General features: G+C 36.6%; 1 protein-coding gene across 1 annotated transcript; it reads left to right on the top strand.

The window, feature by feature from the left end:
- The first annotated feature begins 251 nt into the window (after positions 1-251).
- RAD51C (RAD51 paralog C) lies at positions 252-27520 on the top strand. The gene is made up of 9 exons (XM_065909428.1): positions 252-433; positions 2446-2704; positions 3647-3813; positions 5804-5937; positions 13524-13655; positions 19018-19084; positions 19810-19870; positions 26265-26325; positions 26939-27520. The coding sequence occupies exons 1-9, from the start codon at positions 316-318 to the stop codon at positions 27053-27055; spliced, it is 1116 nt and encodes a 371-aa protein (XP_065765500.1). The 5' UTR covers positions 252-315; the 3' UTR covers positions 27056-27520.
- Positions 27521-27886: the final 366 nt, after the last annotated feature.

The following is a 27886-nucleotide window of genomic DNA, read 5'->3' as shown; positions in this document are numbered from 1 at the left end:
CACTGAGCCTGGGCTTTTTGCATCCTGCGGGCTCCATCCATTTTTTTTTTTTTTTTTTTTTACTGTCAGGATATACGATTGATGTGCAATCATTTTTAAATGAGAGTTGAAAGAATCACGGAAGAAGCGGGACACGTGAGTCAAAGTGTATCCGAGTTCCTCAGAGCCCCAGAGCCGGAGGCCGCGTGCAGCCAGGCCGCGGACACCTCCCCTTCCGCCTTCCGTCTGACGTCACAGGGCGCGGCCGACGCGGGTGTCCGGGCTTGGCGAGCTCTGGGAGCGCGCGAGTGCGCGCGGAGGTGCTCTGACTTTGAAATGCAGCGGGATTTAGTGAGTTTGCCGCTGTCCCCGGCTGTGCGAGTGAAGCTGGCGTCTGCAGGTTTCCAGACTGCTGAGGAGCTCCTAGAGGTGAAACCCTCCGAACTCAGCAAAGGTAACGACTCCTGACGACAAGCTGAGGCACGCTGGCCGCCGTCGGTGCCGTATCCATCTCTGTTCGGTCTTCAGGCTTAAGCACTATCTCAGTCAGAGTCTTCTGCCGCCTCCCGCCGCGTTTACACCACGAAACAGCTCCTCGATTTCGCTTAAGAGTGGTTTGAATGGTTAGAACTGTGGTCTTGGAAACATTTACAGTTGCTTTCTCTACCAGTGCCCGCTGAAAGTTCTGAGGAATCTCTCATTTACACTCAATATTTAACGTTAACTCAATATTTAACATTCAATCATTTAACGTGGGTTATTATATCCAATATGTATGGAAAGAAACTGATGCTAGAGGAAGCTAAGTAACTTCATTATGAGCAGACTAGGAAGTCGTTCAGCCAGGATTGGAATTCAGACCGGCTGTTTTCACTGTTCCAAAATCCTAGGGGCAGGGATTCAATTTAAGGAATGCACGATTCGTGATAGGATGAGATAAATTAAGAGAAAGGGAGTAGAATCACCAGAACCTGGAGAAAGCAGTAGAAAAAAGATATCCCTTTTCTTCGTGTAATTCACTGAGAAAAACCCAAACCTCACATTACAGAACCCTGTAGATTATAAATTGGTGGGAACCACTGCCTCGTGAGGTAAACAGAAGTGACACTGTCTGCTGTCACTCTACTCACTGTGCACTTTCCACTGCAGTACTCTCAGGACTGTTACTGAGATGGAACAGAATTCTAAGTCATTACCCCTAACAATGGAAAATAAGGTTTTAACTCTCCACTCGAAAACAAATGTTATAGATCCAGTGTTACTGTTTGTCTTAAATATTACACCGAGTACTGTATCCCTCAAACTTTGATGGGCTCATTTTCTCTCAACAGGTTGGTTTTTACCTGAGCAAATCTAAATGATAGTAATAGCTAACAATTACTAAGCATTTTGGATGGCCTCTGCATTCTACCAAGGTTTTATGTGTATTTCATTCCCATTTTATAGAAGAACAGTGTGAGGCATAAAAAAGTAACTTGCCTATGAATAGTGACTACATAGCGAGTGGGGCAGTCAGGATTGACAGACCTAAGTAATCCAGAGTTAAGGCTCTTAGATTGTATGGAACTTTCACTTCTTTAGCTTCATTATTGTCTTTTTTTTTCTTTTGGTCGCAGGGCTTGTGGAATCTTAGTTTCCCCACCAAGGATTCAGTCCTGCCCTTGGCAGTGAGAGCGCAGAGTCCTAACCACTCCAGAATGGCCACCATTTTTGTCTTTTGTTAGCATCAGATTGATAGTTCATATCCTTCATATATCATTAGGCACTGATATATCACACTTGTAAGTGATGCCATCCTCACAATTATTTCTTCTATAAGCTGCTCATTTTGTAATTTCCATTTTCAGGCCATGTTGTCAGGAATGAAGTCATGTAGTTGAGGAAGCGTAAGTGTATTGTTTGAACTATTTGTGCATCAGATAATTTTCCTTATTAAACAGTTTGCAGTGATCCATGAATTTTTCTTGAAAAATTTTCACTATGAATAATACACATGCACTTCTTAAATATGCATCTTGTTTTAGGCAAAAAGTTCATTTTCATTATTTCCTAAAAAATAATTTGTATGCCTTATGAGAGCAAGTTTATTATGGCTTTATAAGACCCAAAGAGATAGTAAAAGAACAAAAAGATAATAAAAGCACCAAAAGGGGAAAAAAGTACATTTTTATTTCTACCTTTGAGATACTCTTGTAGGTACTCAGAAATGCTTTAGGGGTTTAGGTTTCTGAATTCTGTTTCTGAGGTAATAGCTTAATCTTTTAAGTATGTGAAGACTAAGAAAACAAAGATAAATGCCTTTATTAACTTGAAAAAATTAAATCGTTAATCAAATATGACATTTTTATGTTTCTCTACTCTTGGCATCGCTCTTGTTAATTTAAAAATTAAAAGTAATATAGACAATGGTGTATTAGACTGTTTTAAATCTCTAAAATCAAGTGTTCCTGTCTCTGTTTCTTTCAGAAGTTGGGATATCTAAAGAGGAAGCCTTAGAAACTCTGCAAATTATAAGAAGAGAATGTCTTACAAATAAAACAAGTTATTCTGTTACAGCTGAGTCAGGCAGGAAGTGTACAGCACTGGAACTTCTTGAACAGGAGCATACCCAGAACTTCATAATTACCTTCTGTTCAGCACTGGATAATATTCTTGGGGGTGGAATACCCTTAACCAAAACAACAGAAATTTGTGGTGCACCAGGTGTTGGAAAAACACAACTATGGTAAAATGTTCTCCCCTTAAGGGTGGGCTTAATAACATTTTATGAAAATAGCAGAGTATTGTGTGGTGGGTATACAGTTAGGAGACCAGAAAAGGCATGTATGTGCTCTTTTTTTTTTTAATGGTAAGTTCTGTTTTAAAGAAATTGTTTTATTTTTGGCTGTGCTGAGTCTTCATTACTGCTCGGACTTCTCTCTAGTTGTGGCACGCAGGGGCTGGTGTCTAGTTGCAGTGCATGGGCTGCTCATTGCAGTGACTTCTCTTATTGAGGAGCACAGGTTCTAGGTGTGTGGGCTTCAGTAGTTGTGGTTCCCGGGCTGTAGAGCACAGGCTCAATAGTGTGGTGCACGGGCTTAGTTGCTCAGCAGCATGTGGGATCTTCCCCGACCATGGATCAAACCTGCGTCTCCTGCATTGGTAGCCGGAGCCACCAGGGAAGCCCAGCATATATGTGCTCTTAATTTTGTGTATGTGTGCATCAAACAAACCAGTATTTGCCTTACTTCACCCCATCTTGATAAATTGATACAATTATTTTGATATTAGAAAGGGTTTCTTTTGCAACAGTATAGTGTGGTTAGTGGGGTAAACAGGCAGTCTTCTACTTTATTATAGAATTAACTCCTGAGAATATATTTGAAAGCCAAATGTTTGAAAGTAGACTTCTTATAATAAGAAAGAGGTCTGTACCCAGAAGCCTAAAAAAACCATTAAAGAATCCTTAATTGTGGTTTTATAGGTACAACCTCCCCCTAATCCATGTATCAACTAATTGACATATGTTTGGAATTATGGAGAGTCAACCATCTTTGTTGCTTTGCAGAGTATATTTATGCCTATAAAATATTTACTGGTATCTAAAGGTTAGTGATTTGGAGTTTGAACAGCACTGCTTTATTGATTATGATAATGATTTGGTCATTTCAGTTCTTTCTCTTGACAGTATGCAGCTGGCAGTAGATGTGCAGATACCAGAATGTTTTGGAGGAGTGGAAGGTGAAGCAGTTTTTATTGATACAGAGGGGAGTTTTATGGTTGATAGAGTGGTAGACCTTGCTACTGCCTGCATTCAGCACCTGCAGCTTATAGCAGGAACACATATGGGAGAAGGTAAGTTAGCCAAGTGCTCTTTTTTCAGTATAATGAAAATAATTTGCATTTGTATCCATCTCAAGCCTTAATAGGGCTTCCCTTGTGGCTCAGCTGGTAAAGAATCCGCCTGCCATGTGGGAGACCTAGGTTGGGAAGATCCCCTGGAGAAGGGAAAGGCTACCCACTCCAGTATTCTGGCCTGGAGAATTTCATGGACTGTATAGTCAGTGGGGTTGCAAAGAGTCAGGCAGGATTGAGGGGCTTTTACTTTTAAGCCTTAATAAGAGACCACTTAGAACATGAAACTTAATAACTTGACTGTGTACTAGTATTAAACTCATACTTCTCTTAGAAATCGAAAATGCTGCACCTGGAGTTGCCTCTTCTTCACCTTATGTGGCCCTCACTTTTTACTGCAGGAGCTCTGGGAGAAAACCTGTGTGTATGTCAGTGTATGACTTCAAATCATCATGCTCTGGCCTGCCAGGTGTAAGCTAATGTTGCTGGACACCTTAATAAAGTAAAGGTTGTCTCAATGTATTCAGTGTATTTTGACTGGTTTTTCTAAAAACCAAGGGTGACCTTGAAAAATCATGTCTGGAAATGTTTGGAACATTAAGCCAGTTGACCTTATATGGCTCTGTGTAGTATGTAATTGACTTTTGACTGTATTAATTGTACTGTTAAAGTGTTGGGAAGATGTTTTGTCCTTATTATGCGGAAATTTAGTGTTTGCTTAAAAGTTTTTTTAAAGGTAATTTGTATTCGAGTTCTTGTCCTTCAGTTCAGTTCAGTTCAGTTGCTCAGTCGTGTCCGAATCTTTGCGACCCCATGGACTGCAGCACACCAGGCTTCCCTTTCCATCACCTCCTCCTGGAGCTTGCTCAAACTCATGTGCAAGGAGTCAGTGATGCCATCCAAGCATCTCATCCTCTGTCGTCCCCTTCTCCTCCTGCCTTCAATCTTTCCCAGCATCAGGGTCTTTTCCAGTGAGTCAGTTCTTCGCATCAGACGGCCAAAGTATTGGAGTTTCAGCTTCAGCATAAGTCCTTCCAATGAATATTCAGGACTGAGTTCCTTTAGGATGAACTGGTTTGATCTCCTTGTAGTCCAAGGAGGTACTCGTAAAATTACATGGTTTCTGGTTTGATTGTTTTCTTTTGGTTTATTGTATTTTGTTTTTTGGGTATGTGGTCCTTATTCTTTTCTTTAGAAATGTTAAAAAAACATAATGTTTTTCATAAAATGTTTGTGTTCCCTTTAAATGAATATAATCAGCTGGATATTTTTACTTGCATTGGAGTACTAGGTGTCCTTTTTAACCAGTGACCAATATGTCTACTGAAAGTCCATCAAGCTATCCATGTCACAGGTGTAATTTGTAATAGTGTCTTAGGATCTTGTTGTAAATATTGTGGATGTAGCACTGGAATATAGTTCTTAATGACTGGTATGTGATTAAGTTGTTAACTTTTTGGTTCAAAATGAATTTCTTAAATATATATTTGTAATAGGCAGTGTTCTCTGAAATTTAATTTATTGTTTTTTATTTCAGTGTTAAAACTTATGTACATTTTAAAATGCAATGATTTTTAGCTAGTTTCTCTCTGAAATATGTACAGAACCAATCTGGTTATTTTTAAAAATCCAATCTAAGGAGGGAATTTTATATCATTGTTTCTACTTAAATATAAAATTATGCTATACTTTTAAGGGAAAAATATGCTTCTTTAGAACATTTTTCCTTTTAACTCTTAATTTGGAGTCTTATAAAAAAACAATAAAGACATTCCATTATGATACTTCTTTTCAATGGAAGGCAGTAACAAATAAGAAAATGTAGATGTTAAAACTCTGGTCTTTATGTGTATAAACATTTTCTGGATAGCATAATATGTAAGGAAACAGTGGAAAAGGTGAAAATAAGAGGTCAGGAATTTTGAAATGATTGTTTGTGAAATGACAGGTAAAACTAATTATTTTAAGATTGTTTTGTTACTTATTTCAGAGCACCCAAAGGCTTTGCAGGATTTCACTCTTGAAAATATTCTTTCCCATATTTATTATTTTCGTTGTCGTGACTACACAGAACTACTGGCACAAGTTTATCTGCTTTCAGACTTCCTTTCAGAACACTCAAAGGTATGGCTCCAACTTCATCAGGCTCTTTTTTATCCCTAATTTGTTGATTGCTTTTATCATGAAAGGTGTTGGATTTTGTCAAATGCTTTTTCTGAGTCAATTCAGACTATCACGTGTGTTCCCCCCCCCCCAATTGCTGTTAATCTGGTGTGTTTCATTGATTGATTTTCATATTATACTACTTTGTACTCCTAAGGATAAATCTCGCTTGATCATGGTGTATAATCCTTTCAGTATACTAAAAGACTGAGTTTACTAAGTATTTTATTGAGGATTTTTTGTGTTTGTCACTGGTCTCTGGTTTTCTTTGCTGGGGATGTCTTTTTGTGGCTTTGGCATCAGTGTAATACTGGATTCATAAAATGAGTTAGAAAGTTTCCTTCTCTACTTTTCAGAGTAGTTTGAAAAGGATTGGTATACATTCTTTAAACATTTTATAGAATTCACTGATGAAGCTATCTGTTCCTGCTCTTTTCTTTATTGAAAGGCTTTTGATTACTGATTCAGTCTTTTTGGGCTACCCAGGTCACTCAGATGGTAAAGACTCTGCCTGCAGTGGAGAAGACCCAGGTTTGATCCTTGGGTTGGGAAGATCCCCTGGAGGAGGGAATGGCTACCCACTCCAGCATTCTCACCTGGAGAATTCCATGGACAGAGGAGCCTGCTGGGCTAGGCTCCATAGGGTTGTAAAGAGTTGGACACCACTGAGCTACCATCGCTTTCCAGTCTTTATACTTATTGTCAATCTGTTCAGATCTTCTGTTTCTTTAGCAAGTTTTAGTGGTTTGTTTCTGTCAGTGAATTTGTCCATTTCATCTAGGTTTATCTAATTTTTTGGCATGCAGTTCACTATATTCTCTTTAATTGTTATTTTTATAAGGTTGGTAGTAAGGTCCCTATTTTCATTTCCTGATTGGAGTGGTTTGCATCTTCTCTGTTTTTCTTAGTCATTTTAGTTAAAGGCTTGTCAATTTTGTTGATCTTTTCAAAGAATCAACTTTTGATTTCAGTGATTTTTCCAATTGTTTCTCTTTTGTCTGTTTTGATTATTTCCACTTTAATGTGTATCACTTTCTTCTACTTTCTTTGGGGTTAGTTTGCTGTTCTTTTTCTAGTTCTTCAGAGTACAAGTTTAGGATTTTGGTTTAGGATGAGAATTTACATTCCCATCAACAATGTAGGAGGATTCCTTTTTCTCTACATCTTCCCCAACATTTATTTTTCCTAGACTTTGATAATGACCGTTCTGACCAGTGTGAGGTGATTACCTCATTGAAGTTTTGATATACATCTCTCTAGTAATTGGCATATTTTCATGTGCGTTTTGGCCATCTTTATGTCGTCTTTGGAGAAATTTCTACTTATATCTTCTGCCAATTTTTTGATTGGTTTGTTTTTTTGATATTGAGCTGCGTGAGCTGTTAGTATATTTTGAAGATAAATATATTTTGAAGATAAATATATTTTGGCCACATCATTTGCAAGTATTTCCTCCCATTCTGCGGGTTGTCTTTTTGTTTTGTTTATTGTTTCTTTTGCTATGCAAAAACTTTTAAGTTTAATTAGGTCCCATTTGTTTATTTTTATTTTCAATGCTCTAGGAAGTATAATGATCCAAAAAGATATTGCTGCGATTTATGGCAAAGAGTGTTCTGCCTGTGCTTTCCTCTAAGTGTTTTATAGCATCTGGTCTTACATTTACATCTTTAATCCATTTTGAGTTTATTTTTGTGTAGGGTGTTAGAGAATGTTCTGATTTCATTCTTTTACATGTGACTGTCCAACTTTTCCCAGCACCACTTATTGAAGAGACTGTCTTTTCTTCGTTGAATATTCTTGCCTCCTTTATGGTAGATTAATTGGTTGTAGGTGCATGGGTTTATTTCTGAGCTTTCTGTCCTGTTCCATTGATCTATAAGTCTGTCTTTGTGTTAGCACCACACACTTTTGATTACTGTACCATTATAGTAGAGTCAGAAGTTATGGAGACTGATTCCTCTGTGTTTCCTTACAAATTAAAATTTTTTCTCTTCTAGATCTGTGAAAAATACCCTTGGTAATTTGTTAGGAATTGCACTGAAGCTGTAGATTACCTTGGATATAGTCATTTTGACAATATTGATTCTTCCAGTCTAAGAACATGATATATTTTTCCTTCTGTGTCATCTTCAGTTTCTTTCATTAGCGTTCTAGTTTTTGGAGTACACATCTTTTGCCTCGTTAGGTAGGTTTATTATTATGTATTTTATTCTTTTGATGAGACAGCAAATGGGATTATTTCTTTAGTTTCTCTTTCTGATCTTTTGTTGTTAGTATATGGAAATGCAGCAGATTTCTGTGTATTAATCTCTTATGTTGCAGGTTAACCACATTCATTGATAAACTCTAGTTACCATTTATTTCTGTTTATAAATTATTCTCTGGGGAATTCCCTGGCAGTTCAGTGGTCAAGGCTCTGCCCTTTCACTGTTAAGAAAGCTAAGATTCAATCCCTGGTTTGGAAGCTAAGATTCCGCAAGCAACAAGGGTGAGGCCAAAAAATAGAAATTCACATTGGTAACTTTAATTTCAGCTGTTGAATGACAATGCTTGGGGTTTTTTTGTTTTTTGACAATGCTTGTTTTATCCTACCGTCTTAAACTCTGTCATTCATTGACTTTCCCTTATTCAGTATAAGCTCCCTTTTGAGAGATAAGGAAACTCACCAGAGTATATTCAGGAACTTGCTCTCTAAACTTGTAGGAGAAAAGTCATCAGTGTGACATTTACTACTTAGCAGAAGGTCCAGATCTTTGTAATTCAGCCAGTTTCAATAAAATCTGTACTGTGGAGAGGAAAATAGACATTTCTATTTTTCCATTATAGATTAGGATATGTAGCTGCTCTGATTTGAGCAGAGAGGTCTTTGGATGCTCTTGGTATTTGGGACTCCTTGCAAATACCCTAGAACAAAAACATGTAATTATATAGTATTTTCCTGTGCAGTATTTTCCTTCTTTTGATTTAATGATCACTCCTAGTTATTGAATTCATTTTCCTAAAGTAGTAGCATATTTCCTCAATTTATTGTGTAGTTTGCAGTGTAATAGATATAGGCACAATAATTTTAAAAAAGTTTTGATATATGGTTGATATATAATGTGTTAATTTCTTCTATACTGCAGTGATTCACTTATACATATTCTTCTCATATTCTTTTCCATTATGATTTTTCAAACCATATTGAATATAGTTCCCTGTGCTATACAACAGAACCTTGTTGTTTATACATCTTAGGTATAATGTTGATAGTTTGCGTCTGCCAATCTCAGACTTCCAGACCATCCCTCCCTCATCCTGCTCCCCACTGGCAACCACTAGTCTGTTCCCTACGGACACATTTTTAAGATCAATCTGATTATGACATTTTTTTTCCATCACTTTATTAGAAGTCTAGACAGCAAAACAAATCAACTCGATCTGTAGCTTATTTGCTTGCTGATTTCCATGTAGAAAATACTCCTATCATAGCTGATTTCAAGTATGTCATTGGACATGGAGTAGAGAAGAAACCGTGCACATCGTTATGTAATGTTTCCACTATAAAGGTAAAATAGAAAAAAAATTAAAAAAATAAAAGGTAAAATAGATGTAGATAACCTTAAGAGCATAGATGATAGTAAAATGTAGTAGGGGTGAGTTTTCAGTATTTATTATCCATATTTTAATATAATTCATTTACTCATAAATTTATATAGTTTACTTGTTACTGATGACCATAGTTGATGATGGATTTGTAAAACTTCTAAAAATTTATCTCTTGCTTCAAGAGCTGTAGCATTTGGCCTCAGCACACCACTGTTCCTTTCTGTCATTTCCTATCGCTCCTCCTCACTACTTTTTTCTGACCCTTTAAACATGCCAAACCTGTTTGAGTCTTAGGGCCTTTGACCTTCCTGTTCGTAATATACGTGAGTTGTCTTTCTCTCCTAGAGGTTCTTATCCAGGAGTCAGTTCTTTTTTTTAATTTATATGTTTATTTATTTTTTGAACAATTTAGTCTTTTATTTGCCCAAGGCCAGCTGTTGCAGGCACTGAGGCCCCAAGACTTCCAGAAGGGATGGGGGTGGGGGGAGCCATCCTGTCTTCCAGGTGCTGCCTGCCCCATCCTGCTTCCTGCAGGAGATGGGAGAGTAGAGAAGTGTACCCTTGCACCATCAAGTATCTCCTCAATTTAGTGTGTCTGTCACCCAGTTTGTCTGACTCTGCGACCCCATGGACTGTAGCCCACCAGGCTCCTCTGTCCAAGGGATTCTCCAGACAGGAGTACTGGAGTGGGTTGCCATTTTCGTCTCCACCAGGAGTCAGTTCTGTTGCTTGCCTTCTTATTGATGGCTCCCTCACATCTAGTCTAAGTTTCCCTCTACCCACCACCTACTTATTTGTCATTTCACCTGGTTAGAATTTATTTATAGCCCCTATCATTATCATAAATTATCTTATTCAGAACTTCTGAGTTGGTGAACCTGTGGAAGTGCTAGAGAATGGCTCTGGGAGAGAACGTGGAAGCTCCGTGTCCCTTCCCCATACCTTCTCTATGCATCTCTTCCATCTGGCTATTCCTGAATTATGTCCTTTATTTTTTTTCTAATTGACACATAGTTGATTTACAATGTTGTGTTAGTTTTTCTGGTGTACAGCAAAGTGATTCAGTTATACGTATATATACATACTCTCTTTCATATTCTTTACCATTATGGTTTATTCAGTTCAGTTCAGTCGCTAGTCATGTCCAACTCTTTGTGATCCCGTGAACCGCAACACGCCAGGCCTCCCTGTCCATCACCAACTCCTGGAGTTTACCCAAACTGATGCCCATTGAGTCAGTGATGCCATCCAACCATCTCATCCTCTATCGACCCCTTCTCCTCCTGCTCTCAATCTTTCCCAGCATCAGGGTCTTTTTCAAATGAGTCAGTTCTTTGCATCAGGTGACTAAAGTATTGGAGTTTCAGCTTCAGCGTCAGTCCTTCCAATGAATACTCAGGACTGATCTCCTTTAGCATGGGTTGGTTGAATCTCCTTGCAGTCCAAGGGACTCTCAAGAGTTTTCTCCAACATCACAGTTCAAAAGCATCAATTTTTCGGTGCTCAGCTTTCTTTATAGCCCAACTCTCACATCCATACATGACTACTGGAAAAACCATAGCTTTGACTAGACAGACCTTTGTTGACAAAGTAATGTCTCTGCTTTTCAGTATGTTGTCTAGGTTGGTCATAACTTTCCTTCCAAGGAGTAAGCGTCTTTTAATTTCATGACTGCAGTCACCATCTGCAGTGATTTTGGAGCTCAAAAGAATAAAGTCAGCCACTGTTTCCCCATCTGTTTGCCATGAAGTGATGGGACCAGATGCCATGATCTTAGTTTTCTGAATGTTGAGCTTTAAGCCAACTTTTTCACTCTCCTCTTTCACTTTCATCAAGAGGCTCTTTAGTTCTTCACTTTCTGCATTAAGAGTGGTGTCATCTGCATATCTGAGGTTATTGATATTTCTCCCAGCAATCTTGATTCCAGCTTGTCCTTCTTCCAGCCCAGCATTTCCCATGATGTATTCTGCATATAAGTTAAATAAGCAGGGTAGCAATATACAGCCTTGACGTACTCCTTTTCCTATTTGGAACCAGTCTGTTGTTCCATGTCCAGTTCTAGGTGTTGCTTCCTGACCTGCATACAGGTTTCTCAAGAGGCAGGTCAGGTGGTCTGGAATTCCCATCTCTTTCAGAATTTTCCACAGTTTATTGTTTATGGTTTATTACAGGATAGTAAATATAATTCCCTGTGCTATACAGTCGGACCTTGTTGTTTAAATATTTCTACATATAGTAATTTGTATCTGCTAATTCCATACTCCTGATTTATCCCTCCACTACTTTCCCCCTTAGTAACCATGTTTTTTTCTATGTAAATCTGTTTCTATTTTGTAAATGAGTTGGTTTGTGTCATGTTTTATATTATACATATAAGTGTTACCATATTATATTTGTTTTTTTCTGACTTACTTCACTTAGTATGATAATTTCTAGTTCCATCCATATTGCTGTACATGGCATTATTTCATTCTTTTTTATGGCTGAGTAGTATTCCATTGAATATATATGTGTATATATTATACACGGATACATATACTCCACAATTTCTTTATCCACTCATCTGTTGATGAAAATTTATGTTGCTTTCTTGTCCTGGCTACTGTGAATAGTTGGAGAAGGAAATGGCAACCCACTCCAGTACTCTTGCCTGGAAAATTCCACGGACGGAGGAGCCTGGTAGGCCACAGTCCATGGGGTCACAAAGAGTCGGACACAACTGAGCGACGTCACTTCACTCACTTCGTACTTTACCTCTGGAGAAGGAAATGGCAACCTACTCCAGTGTTCTTGCCTGGAGAATCCCATGGACAGAGGAGCCTGGCGGGCCATGGTCCGTGGGGTCGCAGAGAGTCGGACACGACTGAAGTGGCTGAGCACGCACTGTGAATAGTGCTACTGCGTGTGTCTTTTGAATTTCTCCAGATACATGCCCAGGAGTGGGATTGCTGGATCATATGGTGCTGAGTTATATCCTTTTATAATAAACTTGTAATCTGTTGAGTTTAAAAAAAGAAATTGTTCATATATTTGTTCACATGTAAATTGTCCCTTACTCCACTAGAACATAAGCTGCAAAAGTTGTCTCTTGTTCCCCAGTGCATGGAACAGTGACTGGCACACAGTAGGTGTCAAATACTTGTTGAGTGAAGTAATGAATGAAAGATATAAAAACAGCTTACTAAAACAGTGCTTCACAAAAGCTTCTCCTTTTGTCTAGTCCTTATAAAAATATATAATTTGTCATATTTTGTTTATAATTGGATTAGTTTCCAGATTCTGTTTGTTCTTGGATCTTAGGTTATATATTATTCTAACTTCACCGTAGGAGCCATTATTTAGATTCTATTAGAAATGAAACTGTCGTGAAAATGTTTATTTATTATCTGTAAGTAAACTTTGTTGATTAGAATTCAAAACAAACTTGCCTCTTGCTGAATTCTGTAATGGTTAGTTGCCCTAACCATTAGTGTATTCCAAATTAAAGAAAAATATACCAAAAATTAAGCTTTCGAAAAAACTTTTATACTTTAACATTCGAGAGACTTTTTTTTGCTTTGTTTTTAACATAAAAAGAATCCTGAAGATAAAATTGACATAATGTCAATTGAAAGATTTATTTTACTAAGATTTTAAAAGTGTTTTTATTGGTCCACCTCTGTGAAGACTGGGTATAATGGCAAATTATGAGAAAATTGTAATTGCTTCTTTTTATTGAATTTTTTTTTTAATTATTTATTCAAGATGAGAAATTATGGAACTAGAGTATATTCTAACTTCTGGTAACTAGTGCAGAAAGCACTGAATAGTTTTCTACCTGAGCAAATTAAAGTTTTTGAAGAGTAGGAAATAGAACGCTGGATTTTAAAATTTTGTTTCTTTTTTTCTGTATTATTTTATTTTTATTTTTTTATTATTTTAAATACCAGACCTAATATCATTATCTCTTTTGTAATTAGGTTCGATTAGTGATAGTGGATGGTATCGCTTTTCCTTTTCGTCATGACCTAGATGACCTGTCCCTTCGTACTCGATTATTAAATGGCCTAGCCCAGCAGATGATCAGCCTTGCAAACAACCACAGATTAGCTGTAAGTATTATTATCAGTAAAGGGAGTTTTTGTTATAAAGTCACGATTTTATAAAATGTTCAAGTGTAGGGAATTCCCTGGTGGTTCAGGGTTAGGATTCTACTTTTCTGGTGCAGGGGGCACAGGTTTGATCCCTGGTCAGGGAACTAAGATCCTGCATGTTGTGCAGTATGACTAAAATAAACAAAAATTAAATGTTAAAGCCTAGAAATAGGAAAATATAAAATTTGTCTGACTGAAAGCAAATAATATGGACATACAGTTTTTTTGTTTTTTTTTTTTAGATTTATTTATTTTTTTGGCTGTCTTTATTGCTGCACACGGGCTTTTTCTAGTTGCAGCAAGCAGGGGTACTTTTCATTGTAGTGTGAGGGCTTGTCATTGTGGTGGCTGCTCTTGTTGCAGAGCGCAGGCTGTAAGTGCGTGAGCTTCAGTAGTTGTGGCTTGCAGGCCCTGGAGCTGGCTCAGTAGTTTCGGCTTCCTCACCATGTAGCATATGGGATCTCCCCAGGCCAGGGGTTGGGGGTGTGCCCCCTGCATCGGCAGTGGGTTCTTAATCACTGGGCCACCAGGGAAGCCCCGGTGTACAACTGCGAATGTAGCTTTGTTTCAGTTTGGTTTCTGTGAAACAGATCAAATCTAGTCGGAGTGTTGTATATCAGTTTTTCTGGAAAGAAAAAAGCATATTTAAGATGCTGAATTATAAAAATGGCCTTTGTTTGATAAAGAAATGCCAGCTTTGATAATTACATTGTTTTCTTTGTAATATACTTGATGTTTCTCAGGTAAGCTCTTCCAACATTGCCATTTTTCTTTTATTCTTGAGTCTTTGATTAATACATAATGTAGAATTACACACTCCGATGAGTAGAAAAATTGTGTAAACAACCTAGATACTTAGAGGTGGAGCTAACTCTTCCAGATATGTAATGTGAGGAGAGCGGTAAAGATAAGCTCAGAAGAGCTAAAAAAGGAGTGAGGTAAAAACTTTTTATTTTATTTTATTTTATTTTATTTTATTATTTGGAGTGAGGTGAAAACTTTTTTAACTGCCTGTTTGCACTTCCCTCTCTGCAGCTTCATCCCCCCACTGACACACACGTACATACTTGTCTAGGAGGGAGATGGGAGGTCAAACTACTTACCTTGATTTTCTTTTCTGTACCTCAACTAGAATCCTTAGCACAAAGTTGTAAATAACTCCTCAATAAAATCACTTCAAAGCGTACATTTTTTTCTTTTGAGTTTTTAATTTTTTTTTCTTTGCATATGCTGAAAACATGGTATCCTGTCTTGAATTATTTCTTGTCATTAATTTGTAATTCTTGCATGTTCAGTCGTGTCCAACTCTTTGTGACCCCATAAACTGTAGCCTACCAGACAGGCTCCTCTTTCCAAGGAATTTTTTTTAGGCAAGAATACTGGAGTGGGTTGCCATTTCCACCTTCAGGGGATCTTCCCAACCCAGGGATCAAACTAGTCTCCTGCCTTTGCAGGCAGATTCTTCACCCCTTGAGCTACCTGGGAAGCCTGATAGGTAATTTAGCATTGCTTTAGTATCAGTGAAGAGTCCCCAGTAGGGGGCACTCAAGGATAATGGGTTGTATAGTTCCTGAGATTTTTGCTTTTGTTTTTTAACAGAAAGAGCTTCATCTTTGCTGATTAAAAAAGTAATCTAGGGAGTTCCCTGGTGGCTTAGTGGTTAGGATTCCAGGCTTTCATTGCCGTGGCCGAGGTTCAGTCCTTGGTCAGATTACTGAGGTGCCACCAACTGTGAAGTGCAGCTCCCCCCACCACCATCTCAAAGAGTAGTCTAAACAACATTATGAAATGTCACCCATTGTTTAGAGTCAACAACTTTATATATGCTTCTTTGTCCACATGTCCAATTACTTCTGAAAATTTTAAGCCAAAAGGGATATCTCTATTTTTAAACCTTTTGTTATGTATTAACAAATTGCTCTCAGAAAGTGTATTCCAAAGTCTGTTCTGCACATTTCTGTACATCAATGAATGGGAATTCTTTTTTGTTGTTGTTTATAGTTTAGTGGAGAAAAGATAAAATTTATTTTGCTGATTTGGATAGTATAAAAAATTCCCATATAACATTTCCCAAGATTTGCTTTTTCATTCTTATTCTCTCTCCCCACTCTCTTTCTGTACACACACACACACACACACACACACACACACACACACACACACAGAGTTTATGTGTATATTTTTCTGAAGTGTTTAAAAAGAATTGCACATATATCCATTTGTCTAATAATACTTCAGTATATATTTCCTAAGAATGAGAATAGTCTCATATGGTATCCAGAATATAGTTATCAAATTTAGGACGTTTAATATTGTATTGCACTTTAATATTTAATCCATATTTTAGTTTTATCACTTATCACAATGATGTCCTTCATAGCAATTTTTTCCCCAGTTCATTTTGCCAGCAGGAATCACATATTGCTTTTAATTTTTGTGCCACTGCTATGTTTTAAGAGTATAAGTCAGTACTTTTAGAGAATATCTCTGCATTTTGGGTTTCTGTGATGTTTCCTCCTGATTAGATTCCAGTTATACCTTCTTTTTGTGTGTGGCTAAAATAGAAGATAGACTTTTTTTCTTGAGGTATAGTTCACCTTTTAGAGATATGTTTATTTATTAGCAGAAAAAAATTTAACAGGCCAATTAGATATAGCTAATATACTATAAAATTCACCCTTTTAAAGTGTAGCTCAGTGCATTTTGGTATATTCAGAGCTGTGCAACCATCACAGCTATCTAATTTTAGAACATTTCTATCACCCCCAAAAGAACTTTCATACCCATTCCCATCATTCCCCATTGCACCCTCCCTGTAGCCACTAACAACCACTAGTCTGCTTTCTGTCTCTATGGATTTGTCTTCTTTGGATACTTTATATAAATTTCATACAATATGTGGTCTTTTATGTCTGGCTTCTTTCACTTAGCATAATATTTTCAAGGTTCATCCATGTTGTAGCACGTACCAATATGCTTTTTGTGACTGAATAATTTTGCATTTTATTTGTATACCGCATTTTGTTTATCTGTTTATTCATTTAAGGACATTTGGACAGCAGAAGTATTCTTAAAGCTCTGAAGTTCATAATTTCAAAGTGATTATTACTTCACTACTTTAAGATGCCTTTTTTTTTTTTTTTGGCACCATCCTTCACAGTTTGCAGGAAAGCCCAGAATCCTGACCACTAGTCCACCAGGGAGGTCCTAGGACTCATTCTTTAAGAGCTTGGAGTAATTACACAATAACTTTCATTTATATCATGGTAAACCCAACATTTTTGCAGAAGGAGTTTTAATTATTTTATAAATATTTTCTAGTGATGCAAATTCTGATTTTTGGGATGTTGAACAACTGGTAAGCCAATAGGTCTATTTACATTTGCCTCAAGGTGTGTAGTAGATAATGTGTAAGATGTGTAATAGTCTGTAAAGCAATGTTGTCTGACAGAACTTTCTGTAAAGATGAAAATGTTCAGTCTGATATAATAGTTGCATGGTTGTTGAGCACCTCAAATGTGGCTAATGCTGTGGAAGAACTGAATTTCTAGTTTTAATTAGTTTTTAAAAGCTATATGGCTAATGGCTGCAAAATTGAATAGTGCACCTTTAATCAAAAGGTGTTGGTATAAGTAAATATCCCACTTGCTAAAGATTAAACACTTGGTAGTATGTAAAGACAGAGAAGGCAATGGCACCCCACTCCGGTACCCTTGCCTGGAAAATCCCATGGACGGAGGAGCTTGGTGGGCTGCGGTCCATGGGGTCGCCAGGAGTCAGACACGACTGAGAGACTTCACTTTCACTTTTCACTTTCATGCATTGGAGAAGGAAATGGCAACCCACTCCAGTGTTCTTGCCTGGAGAATCCCAGGGATGGGGGAGCCTGGTGGGCTGCCATCTATGGGGTCACACAGAGTCGGACACGACTGAAGCGACTTAGCAGCAGCAGCAGTATGCAAAGAGTATTATTCAACGTGTTGTATATGCCAGTTAGACATATATTTCAGTTAATTACCAATTTAAATTCCTGCTTAGCTTGTTCTGAAATACCTGGAGTAAGGTAACACATGGAAGACCACTGTGGCCTTCAGAGGAGACTAGAGGATGGTGCTGTCATCCAGTTTGTGCCTGACTGAGATCCAGATCACAGATTTCTCCTTTGTAGATGAAAACTTTAGGGTGTTGATCACTATGGTGGGAACAGCCAAATAGCCTTTTCTTCCTCAGTTTTCTTAAAGAATTGGTGGATTTTTTAGATCTTTTCTCATTGCTTTTTTAGAAGTTCTTTACCAGTTTCAGCTTGCAGTAGTATCTGTCTTATTTCTGGAGAGAAGCTGTATATTGGAACAATATCTAAAATAACCATTTCTGGAGAATTTTGGATGAGAAGGTGCCAGACAATCTGACTTTTACTGTGTTCAGTTAGCCTTAAACACTTTTTGTCTCTGCTTTCAAATTGCTATCTTGTGGGACTTCCCTGGTGGTCCACTGGTTAAGAATTGAGATTCCACTGCAGGGGGCACAGATTTGATCCCTGGTTGAGGAACTAAGATCCTACATGCTACGTGGTGCAGCAAATAAATAAATAAATAAATAAATAAGATTGCTATCTTTTAAAATATATTATCTTTTCTGTAGGCCACTATATGTAAGTTCAGTTCAGTTCAGTTCAGTCGCTCAGTCGTGTCCGACTCTTCGCGACCCCGTGAATCACAGCACGCCATGACTCCCTGTCCATCCAAAGAATTAGCAATATCGTTAGCCTTGAGGCCATCTGTGAGTAAGACAATACCTGTATCTGTATTACCTGAACAGTCTAGTATAGTTGTAATTTGGAGTCATTTGATCTGTTACTGGATTTTATTCTTTCCTAGTTCTCTTAATTATACTGTGCTCTCTATATGATTTTAGGTCTCCTCTCATTCTTTGCCTCAGTTTCCTTTTTTTCCTGTAAAATCATAAATGGTAATATTGTCTCTCCTCTAACAGTATAAACACTGAGTTAATTTTATTAAGGATTTTATTTTTTAATTTGGCCACACCACACAGCATGTGGGATCTTAGTTCCCCCACCAAGGATCAAACCCATGGCCAAACTGCATTGAAACCACAGAGTCTTAACTACTGAACTGCCAGAGATTTATTAATGATTTTATATTCCTTTGAATAAATATATTCTAGAGAGGCAATAGTGATAAAGAATACAGATTCCCTTGTTTCCAGTGCTCCTAGTTATTAAGTTTTTACACATGGTGTCTTTAGACCTTGTAGTTTTGGGGGGAGACTCACCTAATTTTCTCACATTTTGCTTTTGTAGGTAATTTTAACCAATCAGATGACAACAAAGTTTGATAGAAATCAGGCCTTGCTGGTTCCTGCACTGGGTAGGCAATTAATACAACATTTGTAGTTACATTTTTTTCTACCTCTTTGGTTTGATGCTTGTTAGGTATTGTAAGTTCCATGAAAGCAGAGAAGACTGTCTCTTATTTGCTGATAAATCTTAGTGTGGAATACAGTGCCCTGAGATACTGACTCATCCTTTCAATTGTTTAACATTTTTTGAGCATCTACTCTCTGGCAACTCTTGTGTCAGGTCCATAGTGTATAAATATTCATAAGATGATTCTTGTTCTCTTATTTGTGATTTCTTAAGAAATCACACACTCTTAAGCAGGAGAAGGAGTGAATCCATTTAAATACAAATCACACTGTAACGAATAAGGTTATGACTCTGTTTCTAGCCTTACTCTTGGTTTTATTAGGACACAGTGCTTCAAGATTTATTTCTACTAAGATCTTTAAGAATATTCTGTCAGAGGTTTTGCTTTTCTTCTGGTGCTCAAAATATGTCAGTAAGCCTGTTGATAAGGAAGACTGACAAATAGATTGACTCAATAAAGTTTTCTGAAAGCAGGTAGAGGGTAGTGATAATGCTCTACAGTATTTCCACAGATAGGTAAAAATCTATTAATTTCAGGATTTACCTGGTTTTTTGAAACCAGATATACTTCCATTATGTTAAATTGAGTAAAGTAAAACTGTTTTTGGTCAGAGGCGTTCTGAGAGACTTACAATCTAGTCAGTTATCCTGTTCTTTTTCCCTCAGGGGAAAGTTGGGGACACGCTGCTACAATACGGCTTATCTTTCATTGGGACCAAAAGCAAAGGTCAGTATAGAAACAGGTTAGTAATTCTAAATATTGGGTAAATTACACTGAACAGTTATCAGTTCCTTAGAGCGAGATGAGATCTACAGTGCCCCATGAACTAAAGCTTCTGTTGCCTTCATCACCTAAAACAGGCATAAAAACATGTTGTTATACTGCACAGTTAGCTACATAGGAAGTTCTTTGGAATATTTAAATGATGGGGTGCACCTGAAATGCGTAGGTGGCCAAAGAATGCCACCTTCTAAAGCTCTTTGAAATCAAGTACCATTTATTAACCATGCAGAGGGAGGTGAGTACTCTGTGTTCCTGGAGTGGATTGAAAGAAGAGTAAAATCAGGACAAAAGGAAAACTTTTGAGGTTAGCGTTAGGACTTTAATTTATGTGGAAAATAGGATGGTTTTTCTTCATTTCTTAATGTATTTCTTGTATGAAATTCTGTCTGTTTTTGCTTTCTTTTATATTTCCCTACCCTACTTTTGTTATCCAGTTACTTACTTGCCTTTCACAAGTATTGTTCTTGAAAATAAAACTATGGCAGCATGAAACCTTTGTGTTTGTTTTTAAAGCTACTAAGCAAGTGAACAAACCACTTTTCATTTTCTTCAAAATAGGCAATTGAAAGCTATGGAGTTTAGAAATGTCAGATTTATGCCAGCCTCTCTGCTTTGAAATTAATTGGCATAACCAAGAGAACTTGGTTTGGGAATGCTCCAATAAAATGGGGAAATTGAGACAGCATGTGGATAAAGAAAAAAAGGATTGCTTTAACACATACTGGGTTTGGTCAGATATAGTATTTCTTTATCTGCATTTCTTCATTCTTGTACAAAGTGAAAAAAATCAAGCCTGACCAAGTTAGGTCTTACTGACCCCAAGCTCATAGCAGAACTGATTACATTTCTGTAAATCTTTTGTAACTAGTTCATGCAGTTTGTGTTGCTTTTAAAGATGGCATTTCCAAAGAGTTCAGGTAGCTCCCCTGCCCCCATAATGCATAGTGCTTTACCATCAACTCCCATCCCCCCAATTCTATAAATAAGTCATTGTATACTGAATTCACAAAAGCAGTTCTTTTCTCAGCAACAAACCCTATTGTAAAGATTTGGCAACAGTTCTCCAGATGAGAGTCTTTTGAACGTATTGTTTATATCTTTCCAGATTGAGGTTTTCTGTAAAGTACATCTCACTATTTAAATGTTTTTAGAAACTCCCCCTGAGCAAGTGTACTGTAGTGGTCTTCTTCTACTATTCTAGTATTAAATACTCAATAACAGAATATATCTAAGAAGCGAGAAAAATAGGAGTAAAGAAAGATGCTTCTTTCATCTTTTTCTTTCTTTCATCTGTTTATTCACTCATCACAAGGAGAAGTTTCCGTTTGTCAAATCCTAGAAGTTAGCATTGGTTGGAAAAATCATGCTTACTTTCTTCAGAGTTAACCATTTTATGACTTCAGCCTCTTACTAATCCTTCCCAAGAAATTACTGGTGTAGAACACTGACATTGAATAGATGGATTTAGGGGAAATCTACTGCTCTATGAATGTTTTTCCTGTATCTCATACTATCTTAATGAGTGCTTGCTTGTCCTAGGTATTTAATTGTGCATCTTATATACAGCATTGCAAATAACCTATTCAATAACTCTTTTTAACCAAATTTAACTATAGTGGATATACAGTTTTATATGTTACAGGTTATACAATATAATGATTCAAAAATTTTAAAGGTTATGCTCCATTTAAAGTTATTACAAAATATTGGCTATATTTGTTATATTGTACAGTATATCCTTGTAGCTTATTTTATACATGATAGTTTGTACCTCTTAGTCCCCTACTCCATACTGCCGTTCTCCCCCTCCCCACTGGTAACCATTCATTTGTTCTCTATGTCTATGAGTCCTTCAGTAACTCTTTGAAGGTTCTACACCTATTATCATTAACAGTGAGAAGATCAAGGCACAGGAAGATTAAAACATAGTAAATAGCAACTACCATTTTTTGAATATTAACTGTTCTTTATTGTGCTAAGTGCTCTGTGTGTGTGTATACATAAAATTTCATTTTATTTTACAAAGAACTCTATGACATAGGTACAGTATCCACATTTTATAGCTGGCTTTATAAAAGTCCATTCCTTTTCTCCTATAATTGCTGTTTCTTGAAAGTAGTTATATTACTGCATTGATTGCTAGTGAATCTGAAGGTATATCTTATCCTCCTTTTAAGATAAAAACCTTTTATGCTAAACTGCTTTTTTCCCTAGGCTGTGGATATATGATAAGTATTAATGCATACTTTGTTATAATCAGAAGAAGTTGACTTCATTTAATAAAATCAACATTGTTTTCTTCATTGTTTGAAATTAGATATCTTTAAGTTATTAAAGTTGCATTTTAAAATCTTGTATGCATTTTAAAATATAGTGTGTCTTGAAAGAATGGAAATAGAAATTCATGCTGGGGGAAAATAGTTTATCAAAATGAACACTTCTAGCCTGAGCAGAAAAATGAAAACCTTGACTTGCCAGATTTATATTGAGATTGAGCGTCAGTGTCCCATATCATGTCCCAGTCCCTGGTCTTCACTAGGATTTTTACCCTTTGACTAGTAACAGAATAACACTTCAACAGTTATTAAAAGAAATACTTTTGTCTCTGTCCTGTATATTGTGTGGGTTTTCCTCCAATTTGCATATTCATGATAATATGAGGCCAAGATTGTTCAGAATTATACCAGTCTTTGCCAAGAAGATCTGGTGGTAGAGTGGAGTAATCTATCAACACCCCCACACAGTGTTTCGTATGTGTCTCAGCTTTAGAGCACAAATTGTGCTTCTGTCTTGTTTCTTCCTGACCTAAACTATGTAGTTCAGCCATATGTTAAGCTTCATCTCAGCTGGGGCCATGAGCCAAGTGATTCTTCAGTTTAGTTTGTTGTTTTAAAAGATATCTTGAGATGCAGACATGAAATACAAAATTTTGGTTTTACCTAGAAATTTGAGGAAGATTTTTCCACCTGAATACATAATGTCCATTTGACTTTAGGATTCTTAATAAACTTGTAAATACTTCTTAAAGGCTTATTTCCTTTTTAACAATTTTCTCAGGAAAGTCAGATGTATTGGGTACCTTTTTGGACATATGGTGATATGAGGTGATTTAGATACTCATTTTTCAGAAGGTTAGCTAACTTTTGTTTTATTGGATCAAAATGTGTGATTTTTTTAATTTTAAGGAGGTGCCTCTATTTTTCCTGTTTCATTTTGCATTAAAGATAGTCAACCCAAAAAAAAAAAAAAGATAGTCAACCCTAAAGTATTGTAAAAGTTGATGATTTCACTCCCTAATACAACTATTCTTATGTTACATATTACTTTGCAGTTATTTTATTTATGCATACAGTTGCAGTAACAAAGATGACATTTTGAATTCTTCTGTTTTCATCCTGAAAGAACAAATTTAAAAGCTAGTGAGTGGATGATAGTCTCTGATTGCTTCTTTTTTGAATTATGCCTGAGTAGCAGGGCAGTTTCAAAACTGAGAGAGTAGCAGATCATAAACAAAAATGGCCTTCTTAAATTGTCTTTGAAAACAAATCAACGTTATATTATATGTAAACAAATAATCTTTTAAGAGAGTCTATGATTTTTCTCATAGAATCTTCATTGTGTACAGTTATATCAGTTTTTAAAAATTGTGTTAAAGTATTCATAACATAAAATTTACCATTTTAACGATGCAAGTGTACAATTCCGTGGCATGGAGTACATTCATATTATTGTACAGTTATCACCACCGTCCATCTCCAGAATTTTTCATCTTTCCATACTGAAACTTCATGCCTATTAAATAGTAACTACCCATTCTCCACTCACATCAGCCTCTGGCAGCCACCATACTACCTTCTGTCTCTGTGAATTTGACTAATCTGCTGCTGCTGCTGCTAAGTCGCTTCAGTCGTGTCCGACTCTGTGTGACCCCATAGACGGCAGCCCACCAGGTTCCCCCGTCCCTGGGATTCTCCAGGCAAGAACACTGGCGTGGGTTGCCATTTCCAGGCACTCATTAATATAAGTGGAAGCATACAATATTGTTCCTATTTTGACTGGCTTTATTTGACTTAGTGTAATGCCTTCAAGGCTCATTGCAGCAAATGTTAGAATTTCTTTCTTTTTTAAGACTAATATTCCATGGTATGTATATACCACATTTTGTTTATCCAGTCACCTGTCAGACACATGAGCTGTAGATTCTACCTTTAGCTTTTGTGAATAAGTTATATCAGTTCTAAAGTAATTTTTAAAAGGCACTTTAAAAGTTTTTGCTTGTAAAGTTGACCTGTGAACAGGAATTTGAATTGCGTGGGTCCACTTATAAATGTATTTTTTTCAATATATATAGTCTCTGTATTTTCATTTTGGTGGTGGTGGTTTAATCACTAAGTTATGTCCGACTCTTGTGACCCCATGGATGGTAGCCTGCCAGGCTCCTCGGTCCATAGGATTCTCCAGGCAGGAATACTGGAGTGGGTTGCCATTTCCTTCTCCAGGGGATCTACCTGACCCAGGGATCGAACCTGAGTCTCCTGCTTTGCAGTTCAATTCTTTAGCAGCTGAGCTATGAGGGAAGCCAGTGAGATCACAATATGTGGAATTAAAAGAACTGGGGTTGAGTCCTAAATCTCTCTCAACTTCCTGCTCTTGGATAACTCAATCAATTCCTTTGTTTTTGAAGCAGAGTATTTGGATTTTGGGCGTTTCCTAGGTGGCACTAGTGGTAAAGAATCCTGCCAAAGCAGGAAACATAAGAGACTCCTGTTTGATCCCTGGGTTGGGAAGATTCTCTAGAGGTGGGCATGGCAACCTACTCTAGTATTCTTCCCTGGAGAATCCCATGGACAGAGGAGCCTGGCAGGCTATGGTCCATAGGGTCGCAAAGAGTTGGACACCACTGAAGCAACTTAGCATGCATGCACATTCAGGTTTTTGATTGCAGAGGGATTGGTATGTATTGTTCAAGGGTCAGCTATATTTGTTGCTGTTATGGTATTTGAGCATAGTTAATAAGAACCTAGATGTTCATCAGCTGACGAATGGATAAGGAAGCTGTGGTACATATACACCATGGAATATTACTCAGCCATTAAAAAGAATTCATTTGAATCCGTTCTAATGAGATGGATGAAACTGGAGCCCATTATACAGAGTGAAGTAAGCCAGAAAGATAAAGACCAATACAGTATACTAACGCATATATATGGAATTTAGAAAGAGGGTAATGATAACCTATATGCAAAACAGAAAAAGAGACACAGATGTATAGAACAGACTTTTGGACTCTGGGAGAAGGCAAGGGTGGGATGTTTAGAGAGAACAGCATCGAAACATGTATATTATCTATGGTGAAACAGATCACCAGCCCAGGTTGGATGCATGAGACAAGTGCTCGGCGCTGGTGCACTGGGAAGACCCAGAGGAATTGGGTGGAGAGAGAGGTGGGAGGGGGGATCGGGATGGGGAATACATGTAAATCCATGGCTGATTCATGTCAATGTATGGCAAAAACCACTACAATATTGTAAAGTAATTAGCCTCCAACTAATAAAAATAAATGGAAAAAAAATAAACTTAGAGAAAAAAAGTTTAGAATTTTATTTCTCAACTACTTTGAGCTTTCAGTTTTAGAGTACACAATAAAATTGTACCTAAACAGACCTTGTCCTGTTCTGACAATGATTTTTCTGAACATACTCATTTTGAAAGAATGTGTTTTCCTAGATTGTTTATATTAGTATAATGAGTATGTGTTCCTTAGTTGTATACAAAGAAATTGTCTTAATGCTTCTCATATGTAAAAAATACACAATTACCATAGAAAGTTTGAAAGATATAGATAATCAAACAAAAAAATAACCTTTACCTTGTAATAGCAACTTAACTTTGTGGTTGTAGTCTTCTAGTAATTTTTCTATATAAAATATGTATGCAAGCTTACTCGTAAATGTGGTATCATACAGTATAACTTATACTTTGTATATTGTTAATATTTTCCCATCTCGTTAACTATTTTCTTCCACTTTATTTTAAGTGTAAATAGTATCTTGTCATGCATAAAATGATTTATTTGAATTAGTCATTGTCTTTTTAGGTTGTTTTAAAATTTCAGTTATGCACACAATTCTATTGTTATTATATGTAATAGTTATTACTTGCTATATATATAGTTGTTTTAAGGAAGTGTTTTTTATATTTATTTGCTTTGTGTGTTCTTAGACAACAAAATAATAGAATTATAATGAAAAACTATAAATTTAAGTTATGAACTCAGTCATCTGAACTAATTAATTAAGATCATGTGTTTGTGGATATTTATTTTTCCTCTAAGCAGGTTGGCGACATTGTACAAATCACCAAGCCAGAAGGAATCTACAGTACCATTTCAGATCACAGTCAGTATTACTTGATTAGAGTGGGATTTTGGTGTTAGTGGGCAGTAATTATTTGAAGAAAGCATTTACAAATTGCTTCTGTTAACTTCTGTAGGCAGTGAACATATTTGAGGACAGATTTTGATGTTTAGAACATTATCCCCAAAATAGTAGTATATATAAAGAATACTCTAGTCACAATTGAACTGAAATTTATTCTTAAGAACAGAGGAAATACTTATTTGTAGGGTAGTGTGTTCCATGTCCTGGGTAATGTCAAGGTATTAAAGATTTTTTTTCAGCTGTGCCTTGTGGCATGTGGGATACTTCCTTTCACTTCTTCTAGTAAAGCCACCATAAAGTTTGTTAGGATTGACCTTTAGAGATTATTTTTATAATGCACTATTATTTCTCTATATGTGTATGTGTAAGTAAATACACAAGAGATTCTAGATAAAAATAGTATAGTCCTGGCTTGGACACTCGTCTTTGAGATTTATCCTCTTCATTCACAGTGGTTGATAACTTCTATCCCAAGAATAAAGTAGCTGTCTTATTTCTTTAAAGTATTTGGAAGACCAGTTGTTATTTTAGATGTTCTTAAAGCATACTTGTATACTTTTTTATCTTGCAGCCTCAGGGATTTAGAGATGCTGTTGTTGCTACTGCATATTCATTGCAAACAGAAGGTTCATTGAATTCCCGGAAGCGATCGCGGGACTCAGAGGAAGAACAGGAATCCAAAGACTAGGCTCAAAGTATACATATGTATTGATGTCTATGAGAGATGGAATGTTTACAAGTAGTAGACTCTTACTTTAGAGTATGAACACACTATGGTGTGAATGAATTAGGTCTATATGTTAAGTGAATGGTGAATGAACAAATCAGGTCTGTATTAAGTGAAACTACTTAACAAATATTCTCTGAAAGAGTTCTAAATTAGCAGTGTTCTATAGTTATATGTGACCCTGTTTTCATTTTAATAACATTGAGTAGAGATATTACAGGTATTGTGTTTTGCAAATGTGGAAAGCTGATCTCATGTGGCTATTCTGAATTTAATATTCAGACTTTTTTCCCCTCATTTCTTTGCCAGTTGCCTAGACATTTCTAGGAAGAAAAGATTTTTTTTCACATTCCCGTGTGCTCTCCTCTTTAAATGTAGCTTTGATAACTCTTAAAAATGACCTATTTCTATTTTAAAGAAAAGCCAGCACCATGAGTCAGCAGCATATTATTACATTCAGTTGATGGATAGGATACAAACTTCAGATGACCACTCTGATTTTAGTGACCTCAATCCTAAAATTGAAGTCATTGGTTCATTTTTTAATGTTATTTTATAATGTTAAAGGAAATACTTAGAAGTTGTTATTTCATCTAGAACATTGACTGGAACATATATCTTCCAGAATATTCATGTTGATAAGCTCACAGTCATTTATTTCTGTATTTTTGAAACATGATGTGATCCAGTTCTAGGTGTATTGACATTTTCCTTTGAATAATCTTAACACTGCTTGAGTAAATTAAAAATCTGAATTCTTGAGTGGTTTCAAAGTCTAAAACTGTTTTGGTA

The sequence above is a fragment of the Muntiacus reevesi genome, chromosome 18, assembly GCF_963930625.1.
Source record: "Muntiacus reevesi chromosome 18, mMunRee1.1, whole genome shotgun sequence".
Classification (NCBI taxonomy): domain Eukaryota; kingdom Metazoa; phylum Chordata; class Mammalia; order Artiodactyla; family Cervidae; genus Muntiacus; species Muntiacus reevesi.
The sequence above is the reverse complement of the archived record's forward strand: the minus strand, read 5'-3'. Positions and strand labels throughout refer to the sequence as shown.

Coding starts and splice junctions, on each gene's coding strand:
- RAD51C (XM_065909428.1), top strand. CDS start 316: ATGCAGCGGGATTTAGTGAGTTTGCCGCTGTCCCCGGCTGTGCGAGTG. Junction 13,656..19,017: donor CAAACAACCACAGATTAGCT/GTAAGTATTATT, acceptor TTGCTTTTGTAG/GTAATTTTAACCAATCAGAT. Junction 19,871..26,264: donor CATTGGGACCAAAAGCAAAG/GTCAGTATAGAA, acceptor TCCTCTAAGCAG/GTTGGCGACATTGTACAAAT.